Here is a 13,109-nt window from a genome sequence, read left to right as displayed (position 1 = left end):
TTTCTATACAAATAACTCATAAACATTTACCATTGTGAAACTAAGTTATGCTGCTTGTCTTTTCTTGCTGATGTATGGGAACAGCACATGAAGCTGACCTTTGAAGAGTTTGCAAATAAACCATTTTCAACTACCAAACATGTGATCTCTTTATATGCAAAGGGGGGAACTCTGGAAGAAACTTGGAAAGGGATATTGTAAAGGTGTAACAGACTATATTTCCATACTTTATTTTGCTGCATGTTTTGTGATTTTAAATCTCTGCTGGGGTTCTCTCACCAAAGAGTACTTGCCCTAAACCTGGATCCCAGGCATCTGGGGAATTCTCCATTATATCTTTTTTAACCACACCTATAGCGTTTTCTGTTTTAAAACAATTACAATTTAAAAAACAAAAAAGGTTGTGCTTTATTCTGCTATATTTCCCAAAGTGGCTTTTAGGTTGTTTGAAAACTCAAATGTAATGTGCAAATTAGGGAAACATCCCAAAAACAGAATAAACTGCCATGTGAATGCAGCCCCCGTTTGCCTCTCTATGTATTTTATTTTATTTTATTTTAGTATTTTTATTAAAGATTTTCTTGATTTACAAAGGTAATGCAATGTCTCTCTCGTATTTTTCCATATAACATTTTTACAAATCGGTTGTTGTTGTTGAGACATTAGGAAGAGAAGGGGGAGAGAGGTGGGTGGGATGGGGAGATGGGTGGGGTAGGGTGACGATGTTTCTGTTTTACTTAATATGTGTAGGGTTTGGTGTCAGCGTTGTCTGTGCAGGTTCTCTGTTGTTCGCTTGTGCTCCTTTGGTGGTAAGAGAGGTCGGGGTTGGCGTGGGGCATGAGTGTTCTTTTGCGGTTGGCTGTGGTGTTCTTTGGTCCCCTGTGTGAGTGGGGTGGGTGGGCGTTTTTGGTCAGGTTAGCCATATTGATTTGTATGCTGTTGGTAGTTTTTTGTCATTGTCTTGTTGGGCTGTGTGTGTGATGAAGGGGGACCATACCGGGGTGAAGGTGTCTTCTTCCGTTTGTCCCCACTCTCTATGTATTTTAGAGTGGAAGGATGTTACTGTTTTTTCGCTTTGTATGTGTATCTGTTACACTAGCACAGTAAAACTGTAAATGCACACAGCTTCTGACTGTGCGTATCTGGTTTTATATATGTGAACGATAACCACACCGCCACTGCTGAATGTATTAATCAGGCCTACAAAGCATTTTTTAAAATGTTGCTTTGATGCTCAATCTCTGTTACTGATGCATCACCCCACTCTCGTCCCAGCTTTATAGCACAATGCTGCCTTGATTAATTGGAACAAGTGACAACTGCTATCCCTACAGCCTTATCTTCATATCCTTCGGCGTTTCACAGATGGAAACAGAGCCAAGCTTGTAATAAACAATCACCATCCTTAACATTTGTATAGCACTCTGAGTCTTCAGAGCACTTTGCTTGCATTGCCACGCTTTCAAAAACCATGTAAGGTTTTATGTAAGTATTATTCCCCATTTTGCAGATGGGAGGACTAAGTCTGAGAGACGGAGGGCTTGTTTAAGGCCGCCTAGTGAGTTTGTGGCAGAAGCAAGATTCGAACTGGGGAACTCCTGGTTCATAGCTCAGGTTGCAAGTTGGTTGATGGCAGTTGCACCAGAGAAAGATAGAATTTGGGGGCCTTTTCATTTGGGTGTTACTGTTTGTTTGTTTGTTTGTAATGCAAGCAAATAATATTTGCTGGAAGTGCAACAGCAGGGATCATTCAGTGTGCAATTTATGGGTTAATTGTATTAAAATTAACTAGCCAAGCAGAGTGAGGTAGTGCATGCTCCGATTGGCTATGTAGTTCTGAGGTAATTTTCCTCTGTATGTTTGGTTGAATGTCACCATGCTATGTTGTACAAAGCCTGAACTAAGAAAAACAGAACCTTTGTTCTCTTCACCTCAAATTACACACTGCTTGGTTCAGTTTTTTCAGTAAAGTGTTATCAATACTTTTCTCTTTGGACTCCATCTGTGTTATTTAAGTGACTTTGCTAACAATATTCACAATGAAAATACCTGGGATTGCCACTAAATTCTGCAGCTCTTTCTTCAAGTTCATGATGTCCTTACATAACTGGATATCATCCATCCTAGAGAAACAGAAAAAAAAAAATCAGGGCGGAGGAGCATAATATGTGTTACTTACATCTTCCTGTGTAATCAGTTTGATTAATGAATATTGTTTTTATAGTTATTTATTTATTTATTTATTTATTTAATGTTTCTTTATTTCCCTTTTGAGGTTGTTTTTATTAAAGGATTTTCATACTTAACAAGGGTACCTACAACCCTTTTTTTTCAATTCATAGAGTCCTTTCTACAGGTCGGTTACATTCAGTGTTTATATTTACTAAAAATACATAAGAAGTTCAAAAACATGTAAGAAATAGGAAAACAGGAAGGGAAAAATGCAATCGAATAAACAGAAACATTAATACGCAAGAAGAAGAAGAAAGTAAGTACAATTTTTGGTCACCACATTCACAATCAAGAAGAAGAAGAAGAATTGTTCGGGTTAGAAGTTAATAACATGTTCCATTCACAGTTCACAAACTCCAGTTCTCATATATATGGTTAAGAGCTTAAGGTCTTGTTGTTCTGCTGTTTTTAAATTTACTTCGAGGCATTTCAGAACAAAAGGCAACGAATAAACATAATAAATAATAATCTGTTGAGTTTCTGCCTTCCTTCTTTCCCTCTCATACAACTTGTAAGCTTAGTCATGAATGTGTGCATTCATATATTTTGTCATCATATTCTGTTGTTGCTGAGATCAGAATCCTTTTCCAATAACATATCCTACAATCATACGAGATATCAATTCTCTTTGCTGCAGAGGATTTTTCCTGTGTGCTTGTCAATAAAAAGTAATGCAGGTTCTCGGTTGATTTGTACTTTTGCTCCAAGATGTTGCTTGCTGTCTGCCTGTTGTTGTTGTTTTTTACTAGTACTTATATGAAAAATATTTTTTTAGAAGTGTAATTCAGAGGTCACAGTTCCCACAGATGCCAGGGTGGCTGCCATGACCTCCTAAGATGCCCACAAAGGTCTCCATAATGATATCCTCCTGAGAATTGGTTCGCTCTTCCTGATCAGTTCCTCTTTGGGTAGACCCAGCCACTTACGCCTCCATGGCAGCCATTTTGTGTTTTGGCACACCACCTTATGGCAGCCATTGCATGACCAGGCAGTGGAAGCTAGTCCATTCAGATGAATGGGGTGCTGCCTCGTCAACCTCATTCTGCCCTCAGCCACACACCACCTGCCTGGCTTTCTGCTTACAAAACCAGTCCTGGCTACCAGCTTCCAACTTTTTAGTCTCAATAGTGCCCTTATGGAACTCAGCAGGGAGGAGGATGGGGACAAACCTAGAATTGGTTGGTTGGCTCTGGCGCCACCTACTGTTGGGCTCCTTCTTGTCCCTCCAACCAGTCCCAATGGGCATCAGCTGCCACCACTATGTGGTCCACACATAGACCTCTCTATCCACCACAAAGGAGGAAATCTGTGCTGCCCTACGGCTCCCGCAATGCCTTCCCAGGGAGCAAAGGATTGCAGCCCAGCTTAGAATTTTTAGGTTTCCTCTCTGGGGCTCTTGCTTGGTTCCTTCTGATCGCAAAACCGGCTTTACACACACACACACACACACACACACACACACACACACACACACAGGATTCATTGCATTAAATGGCAGCGCCTTTTCCTTTAATTAACCATCTTTAAATGTTGCTTCTCTCTTGGGGATGGGGAGGAATCAATATTAAACACATGTTCAGTGATGAGCAAACTGCCTATTACGTTCTGTGCGGCAGCACCAGGGGAAATGGGATTCATATCACGAGAACGATTGTATTTGAGGGAAATTCCTGCGTTAATTAGAAGGCAACAGTTTATCTGGAGGAGAAGGAACACTGGGAATGGGGAAGATCCTTGAGCCGGCACCCCCAGGCATCTCTCTAGTAAAGTCACCAGAATATGAGAAGACCCGCACAGTATCTGATCTAGAACCACACTTCTGGCGGCACAGCCTGAAGGTGCTGGTATCTGCAGGAGTTTTCACATCAGTGCAGACTACTACTCAACTCATCAAGTGTTGGTGCTGACCTTTAAAGCCCTGAATGGCCTCGGCCCACTGAGGTCCAGCTCCGAGAACCTTCCCTGCGAGAAGTGAGGTTACAGGAACCAGGCAGGGGGCCTTCTTGGTAGTGGCACCCGCCTTGTGGAACGCCCTCCTATCAGATGTCAAGGAAATAAACAACTATCTGACTTTTAGATGACATCTGAAGGCAGCCCTGTTTAGGGAAGTTTTTATGTTTCATGTTTTATCATGTTTTTAATATTCTGTTGGGAGCTGCCCAGAGTGGTTGGGACAACCCAGTCAGATGGACGGCATATTACTATTACTATAATTATAATTATCAAGGAATGCACCATCTGTAACCTGCAGAGATGGATACAGACCCCTTGGCCTGAGGTGTGTGCATGGGTCACTGGACTTCTGGGAACAGGCACAATCCTGATGTTCTCTCTCTCTCTCTCTCACTCACTCACTCACACACACACACACACACACACACACACACCTCTCTACACATATCCGCATTTCCCAGAGCTACATTTCCAGGGCCCTGTTTCAAAAAGTAAACCAAGTTAATATTTCTGAAAGTATTTCAGCCCAAGTACGGAGTCATCTTGGTTCTCTGCTGAGGGGATGCAAGAGGGCAACTGGAAGAAGAAACTGCTCTCTAATTGGAAGCAGCCAGAGGAGGACAGGGACTAATTGCCTTCTCTGGCCAGCAGACAAAATAGCTGGGCCGCCTGCTAGGCGCTTGATTACTAGTGCAAAGTCGGGTCTCTCTACGTGCTCCGCAACATGAGATATAATTGCTCCCGAGATTATGAAGCAGCACACTTGGTAGCTATTATTAACTGGCTTAAGAAATGAAATGCATCTCTGGGGAATGGATACTGCATATTGTGAGGAACAGGGGATCTGCTGATGCCAAGCAGTGAGATCTCACGTCTCCAAATAGGGATGATATTTATTATTATTATTATTATTATTATTATTATTATTATTATTATTATTATATTTTATCTGATGGGTGCATCAGACTGGGTTGCCCCAGCCACTCTGGGCAGCTCCCAACATTAAAAACTCAATAAAACATCAAACATTAATACTCCACATGTAGAGTATCACATGCTAAGCACAGGGGTTGCCAATGTGGAGCCCTCCAGAGATTGTTGGACTACAACTCCCATCAGCCGCTGCCAGTGTGACCAATGGAATTTGCCATCTAGCAATATCTGGAGGGACGCGGGTGGTGCTGTGGTCTAAACCACTGAGCCTTGGGCTTGCCAGTCAGAAGGTCGGTGGTTGAAATCCCCGCGATGGGGTGAGCTCCCGTTGCTCTGTCCCAGCTCCTGCCAACCTAGCAGTTCGAAAGCACATCAAAGTGCAAGTAGATAAATAGGTACCGCTCCGGCGGGAAGATAAACGGCATTTTCCGTGTGCTGCTCTGGTTCACCAGAAGCGGCTTAGTCATGCTGGCCACATGACCCGGAAAAACTGTCCGAGGAGCGGACAAACGCCGACTCCCTCGGCCTGTAAAGCGAGATGAGCGCCGCAATCCCTGATTCATTCACGACTGGACTTAACTGTCAGGGGTCCCTTTACCTTTACCTTTTAATATCTGGAGGGCACAAAGACTACCCTTGGCTTGTAGTACAGCCCCGTTGGAATGAATGGGATTGAAGTCAGTAACATGTCCCATTGACTTAATTGGGTCTATTCTTAGGCCACATTCGCGCTGTATGTTTAAAGAACAAGCATACTACTTTTAATCAGTCATGTAGTTTAAGAGCTTTCAGAGTTGTTAAGGGACTCCTGTTCCCCTCACAGAGTTATAACTGCCAGTTTTCCAGTTTGCCTCAAGTGGCAAAATGTCTTGGGCCAGCCCTGGTTCCTGGGAGGACGAATTATGGGGAAAGAAGGCAAAGACCCAGTCAAACAGGAGAGGTTTGCCAAAGCTCTCCCAGCGGCGGCCTTCACATCTTCCCCCCTGATCAGTGATAAATAGCACCGAGCGAAGCTTCCATTGTGAACACTGGGGAAATTAAAAGGGCAAACTGGAAACGAAAAACAAACAGGCCGAGGAAGGAAAAGTCAATGAACAAAGCACGATAGACAGATGGCTCCCTCCGTAGCCTTTTCTACAGGGGAGAAAAAAAACATTTTGATTGCAAATGCTCTGCACTGTTCAAGATGCAAAACGTCAGGGGGAATTCGGTGCTCGCAAGGCATGGATTTGACTCTGACTCACTGGGTCTAGATGGAATTTGACAAGACAAGTGTTTACTTGACTGTGCAGTACCAGGTCTGGGTTGCTCCTAATCCTGCTCTTGCTCCTGAAGGTACAATTGCTCCTAACTACTATTTTGATGGTGACATACTTAATGGCTGTGCTGACAAGGCCCTTCATTTCCAGAAGCTTTTAATCCCTTGCTGTAAATTTGCTACAGGCTTGAAACTCGGCTTCCCTGATTGACGTTGTAATAGGAGGAGATTGCTCAGGGCAAGAAATGATAATGGCAGGCCTGGTGCCAGTCGGGCCCAGGTGCTAGAAGGTCACCTCCTTGGCCTGACTGAGAAGCTCCACTCACCACCCTTCGCTTAGGGCTCCTGGGCGCCTATTTTAGTGGTGGATTGGAAGCCAAGCCACTACTGAATGGGAGTGATTCTTGGCTGCTATCTGTGGAGGTTGCCAGCCATCTTAATTTAGCCAGAATTGAATGCCTCAGCCTTTAGATCTTTAACAGGGGTGTCCGAAGTGTGGGAGGTCCACGCCGTACACTTACACTTAATTGTAATATGAGGAATAAATGTTTAAAATCATGCATCATTGCTACAACAGAAGAATTACTGAGTGGATTTTAAATTCCATATATTAGTTGCCTAATAAAAAAAATAGCTATACAAAATTATTTGTGTCCATCTCTAACACTTTCCAGTTTCTCAACTCTTCTCTTTTGCAGGACTTCAGTTCTTCAAATCTCTGGTTGGATCTACATTGATCTTCTAAACATGATTAAATTGAACATTCTATAAGGTCCAATGGCAATTTCCCTTTGTCAGCGGCTCAGTGCTCTGCAGCGCCCTCTGGTGTCACATTTTAATGCTATAAACGACGAGTGTAGATCCACTCTCTGACTCCACAACTTTCTTTCACTAACTACGCCTTCTTCTGGTTGGACTTATATTCAGTATTTCCATTCCTCCTGGCCTTTCCGCCAATCGGAAAGAGGATGGAGTCCTGGTTACATTTTTACGTCCTGTGAATTTTCAGATTTCTAGGATGAACTTTTGACCTTCCCATGCAGAACTTTCCCCCATGTACTTTTAACCTCCTTGTGAATTTTAGACCCACTTGCAATTGACTCTGGCTCCATCCACTGTTTGGGCTCCCTGCCTTCCACCTCACCAGCCCCAATGGGTACCAGGATTGCTCAGTTGGCTAGAGCATGATGCTGATAATGCCAAGGTTGCAGGTTCAAGTCCTACATGGTACAGCTGCATATTCCTGCATTGCAGGGAGTCAGACTAGATGATCCTCAGGGTCCCTTCCAACTCTACAATTCTATGATTCTATGATACCACCCATCACTGAGAAAAAATTATTTACTTACATAAACCTGAGCTCTGATTCTCTCCTGACTAAGACTTCCCGAAGTCTCTGGATCTTTGCCATCTCCAGTTCTATCTCCTCAGGCATCATGGTAGTTTCAGCCATCGAAATGATGTCAAGCTGATCTGTACAGGATTTAAGACAGACAGGAAATGAATGAGGGTTTGCTCATGTTGGCTTCAGAGTCCTTTAAATAAAAGAAGACAGAACAAATCACATGGAGTTCTTCCATCTTTGGGAAGAGTCACATACCTTAGATAGTGAGGCTTGAATGTGTTCACGGGTTCTGTTATGATATCATAAGCCTTCCCATTTACCTATAAACAGGCTGAATATTGTCGAAATGTATAGCTATAGGGTAAGGGCATAGGGCATAGCTATATCAAGCTGGAGCTGCAATGCTCTTGTTTAGGGTTGCAGCCAGCCAGCCATGCCCTCTCGCAGGAGACTCCATTCCATTACCATTCTTCATCTTGGTTCTCATTCCCCTAAAAGAAATGGCATTCAAAGCCCACTGAGCATGTTTAGTCCTCTTTGGGTTGTTGTTGTTTTGTAGCTTCTCCCTCCATCGTTTTCCCCTTAAACATTTTGGGTAGTTTGGCAGATCTTGGTTTTCTGCTGAGCTACAGTCAGATCCTGCAGCTTCTGACATACGCAGGGCCAGAGATAGCCACTGTGGTTCCTTCATCATTTTACACAGCACGGAGGGGGTGTGTGTCTCAAATCAGCTGCTTAGCTACTTCCATCTCAGTGATCATGAAACGATAACCTCACTTCAACTTTCATAGTTTGGCTAAGTAGTTCCCATTTCAACTACAAACTCACTTTCCTGGTTTTCTTTCTTTTTAAATGAAATTATTCAGTAGCTTGCTTAAAAGCATATTTTTGCACCAGTATTCCAGAGGAAGGTTGCGGAGCAATAAGGTATTTGTGAACACGGATTGCATTAAGATGGAGACCTCGGAGTTCAGAAATAATTTATGTGATGGCACAGCAACCCGTAGAAGGATCACAGGTTAAAAGCAGATGAGAGGAGAACCAGATGGTACAAGCTTTAAACAACATCATTAGTGGAAATGGAAATCATTGAAAAGGGCGGGAACATTCACTGGGGCTGCACAATAATATCACCTTGGATATATATAAAAAATACACAGGTATGCATGAGAATGGGAGAAAGGGAGGTCACTGATTTCATAACAGCAGAGGTCAAAAGGGGACACCTCATATTCTACCTTTTGCTGGCACAGGTTATTTTGCTGCCCTAAAAACTACTGTTGCAGCCCACTCCATCTCCCTGTATGTCACTGTATGAAGCAGAGTCCAGATGGAGCAGACCAAAGGTCCATAGAGTCAAGAAAGCTCACACACAACCTTTCTGTACACTATCTAGACAAGTAAGCAGCAGAGTTCTAGGGTACATTTGGGCCAGGCAGAAATACTCCAGGGGGGTGAGAAGCAGGACCGGTGAAGGGAGTGGCTAGGGAAGAGGCATGACCTGGGAAGAGGTCCAGATAGAGACACCTAGTTGGCCCCAGGTCTGATATTCCCTATCTGTCAGGATGCTGTCAGCAGCTTCTGGCTGGTTGCCCAGGAATTATAAAGACAAGGAACAGTTTCTTACCATCCTTCTTTATTTCAGTCTTCGCAGAGAGAGGGTATAGAACCCAGCCTCTTGGATAATGCCGTTGTCCCGAGTGAATCTCCACCCCACCCCACCCCCGTCTCTCCCACTTCCTCATTCATCTCCTCTATAGGTCTTGCTATGTGACCTCTGCCTTTGAGCTCTTTGCTCTCCTACTTTTAAGGCTCGCCGGGTTGTGGGAGGTGGAGGGTCTGGAGTGTTTTCCAATGACAATGTGTCAGCCAGCTGTTGCTCTGGCTCTCCCAACTTTCCCCCTCACCTGCCTCTGAGCTGTGACCTCCCTCAAAAAAAACCCCGTTGTAAATCTATACAGTCTTCCTCCTCCTTGGAGGTGTCAGGATGGGGAGACGGTCTGCACCATTCCTCCTCTGCCCAGTCCCTATCTTTGTTCTACAGCATTCCTGAGGAGAAGGGCTGTAACTCATTCACTACAGAAGGTCCCTAGTTCAATCCCTGGCATACCCAGGTTGGGTTGTGAGGGCATTCCTTCCTAAAGCCCTGGAGAGCCAGCATGGAGAATAGGGATCTAGATGGACCAAGGGTCTTCAGTTGCCTTTGTTCTTGTTGTTGTTTACATTTGCATACCATTCTTCACCCAAAGATCTCAGGGTGGTTCACAGCATAAAAACACAGGGGGGGGGGAAACAAAATATGTAATAAAAACAAGAACGAGCAAACCAATACACCCCCCCAACTCATTTAAGAGGGGTATAAGATGTTAACCAGCCCAAGGCCTGGTTGAAAAGGAACATTTTTGCCTGGTGCTTAAAGGTGTATAATGAAGGCCCCAGCCAAACCTCCCTGAGGAGAGCATTTCACAAATGCGGAGCCACTGCAGAAAAGGCCTGTTCTTGTATTGCCGCCCTCCAAACCTCCTGTGGAAGAAAGAGGAGCACAAAGAAGAGCTTCCGATGATTATCTCAGGGTGCAGGTAGGTTGAAGTGATGTTCATGCATTTATAAACCTGACCGTTGTGCCATGCAAAACTGGGATAATACTGCCTTTTCCCTTGCCTTGCTTGGTTTAGTTGCAAGCTAATTTCTAGAGAAGAGTTTGGTAAAGGCATTTTCAGGTGTCTGGGTTCTCTTTGTTAATGCTAAAATAAATTCTGTAAAGGAAGTCCCCAGCTGTCAAAATACCCTGCCTTGTGGACTGAAGATAATAAACCAAAATATACAACAAAGAGGGTTGTGGAACCTTAAAGGCTACGTAATGTATTTTAGCGTAAGCTTTCATAGACTCAAGCCCATTTTGACAGACGCATGGAATGAAACATTAGTTGGCAGGTATATAAAGTAGAAAATTGTAAGGTGAAAGTAGAATAGCAATGATATGCAAACATTACAGTCAGTAATAATTGTAACTGAGAGGTTGTCACACCCCAAACCATCTTGGTAAGCCTTCCTCACTTCCATAGCTTTCCTGAAAACCTGATGACATTTTATCTCCCCACAGTCTGGGACTTTCAGAGTGATTTTGCAAGCAGGCTGCATTTGGATTCCCCAGGAAACTGCCAAAGATAATGAATTGGTGTCTAATGGACTGGAATTAATTCTTCCTCTCAAGAAAAAGATCAATGATTGCTGTCTTTGGGGCAGTTGACTTGAATTGGGGCTGCGTGGGGGTAGAGGGAAGAGAATCTAAGTTTTTTTCCATTGCAGGTTTTGGAGAGATTGTCAAGGATTGTATTATTGGGAGGAAGAGGATAGGTGGCCTGGGACCACTGCTGAGAAACCTCCACAGATGTTGACCCCATGTGAAATGCATGCACACAAATTCACTCCTTCAGCCCTGAAAATTTCAGGGAGCAACAAGTCAGCCTGGCTCTCATTCTAAGCCACGCGAGGCAAGGTTCAGTCAACAGACAGACAGCAGTTTAGAAGGGAGCCATGATTATCCCAGTCCAAGTTTTCTGCCTTGGGACGAAACTGTGGAATTTAAGCACAAGGCGACAATTTAGTGTTCCCCAACTGAATGTGGTCCTCAAGCTTTGGTTCTGGACATGAGCTTCACAGTTGTGGTCTATAAAAGCATTGATTGATGGTGCTGCTGTTGAGGTTTCCAAAATCCTTTTCTGCCTTTCTCATTAAATGGTCCATGTTACCCGCTAACTCTTGCTGCCTCCCTCATGGGGAAATTCTGACACTCTAATTATTTCTCGCCTGCTGTGTCTGTCAATTTTTAACAGCTCTACTTGGCTAAGTGTTTAATCACACAGTCCATGAGCATCACACTTTACCTCTCTCCCCCTCCCAACCCACCAAAGGCAGGGGGGAGCTTTTCAGTTTTTTCTTATGTGCAACAAATAAATGACTTTGTTCCAGCCTTCAGTGACAAACTGTACCATAATTTCATCTGTTACTTCCTATGATTACATTTCAGAGAGATGAGGGAACCTACATTACCTTTAATGCAATAACTCCATTGCCTCTTTGCATCTTCTTCTAGGTTGTCCTATGCCAGGGTTTGCCAAACTTGGATCTCCAGCTGTTGTTGGACTACAACTCCCATCATCCCTAGCTAGCAGGACCAGTGGTCAGAGTGTTGTGTTGTTCAGGTTCTGCTTGCAAGTTTCCAATAAGGATCTGGTTGGCCACTGCAAGAACAAGATGCTGGAACAGATGGACCTTTGGCCTGATCCAGCAGGCTCTTCTTATGCTTTTACAAGCTCCAGTCCTTAGCATGTCCAGTTTGTCCTGGAAAAGATGCCTGAAAGTCACTGCTATTCAGTGTAGACAGACAATTCTGAGATAGATGTGTTGGTCAGTATCCCACTGCTTTCTAGGTTCCTAGGTCTGTGCAACATCATCCTTTGCATTATTGTCTTGGTGAGGAAATTGGTAGCCCTGAGAATCAGGCCTTAATATCATTTACTCTAAATATTCAATAAAATCTATTTCTGCCAGCTTAACTAACAAAATGCCTTTGTAAAAGTCTTCCAAAAGTACAGCCTAGTGCACAATGAAGCATGCAAAGTCTCATTGCTTTCTGTGGTCTTAACTGCATTCAAATGGGTGCTTTGATTGCAGTAGTGCCATTTTAATCATGACATCTCCCCGGGTCTCAGGTTTTCCATGCTTGATTTAGCTGCTTCCTATTCTTCTTTCACAGGAAGGTTGGAACCAGCCATATGCTGAGTCAACTGGTTTATCTAGCAGCAGTTTTGCAGGGATACAGACAAGGATGTCTTTCTGCCCTGGCCTGGAGATGCCAGGGATCGAACCTGCGACCAGATGCTCTACCACTGATCCAAGCCCCTTCCAGGATCTTCAATCTTCTGTTCTTTATAACAGCCTGGTTCTCTCTCCCCACCCCCCGAAATCCTAGTCTCACAGAACACCCCACCACCCCAATAATTCTCAATCCTCTTCAACGCAGCATTCAAACACAATACAATCACAGGGGAGTCTTTCCAAAAGCGAGCCAACTTCATATCAGCCAGTGGATATTCTCAGCCATCTCTGCAGCAGCTGGATAAATAATTCTAGATGACTGTGTCCAACCCAAGAAAGGCCCAAGCAAGGCTGCTATGGAGATTTCCTTTCAAGAGCCGGTGCATGAAACACTCCTAGGCAGGCCAGTAATTAAATAGTTTGAGCGGTTGTCGGGAGTTTTTCCACAGAAGCTTGGAAGATGGAGATTAAACACAGGGCAGCTGTCCTTGGATGCATTTATTTATTTTTAATATTACATTTATATCCAAGGATCTCAAGGTGGCTAAATTGGTTCTCCTGGGGCGG

At 43.8% G+C, this 13,109-nt stretch overlaps 1 protein-coding gene across 1 annotated transcript in view; it reads right to left on the bottom strand.

Annotated features, from left to right (window-relative positions):
* BMERB1 (bMERB domain containing 1) overlaps positions 1-13,109 on the bottom strand; it is a 50,999-nt gene that overhangs the window by 18,277 nt on the left and 19,613 nt on the right. Inside the window, exons 2-3 of the mRNA XM_033167520.1 lie at positions 7,726-7,849; positions 2,050-2,123 (exon numbers count right to left, since the gene is read on the bottom strand). Of these exons, the coding sequence (XP_033023411.1) occupies positions 2,050-2,123; positions 7,726-7,849 (198 nt within the window). The remainder of the gene's footprint in view (positions 1-2,049; positions 2,124-7,725; positions 7,850-13,109) is intronic.

The sequence above is a fragment of the Lacerta agilis genome, chromosome 13 (assembly GCF_009819535.1).
Source record: "Lacerta agilis isolate rLacAgi1 chromosome 13, rLacAgi1.pri, whole genome shotgun sequence".
In the NCBI taxonomy this organism is placed as follows: domain Eukaryota; kingdom Metazoa; phylum Chordata; class Lepidosauria; order Squamata; family Lacertidae; genus Lacerta; species Lacerta agilis.
The sequence above is the reverse complement of the archived record's forward strand: the minus strand, read 5'-3'. Positions and strand labels throughout refer to the sequence as shown.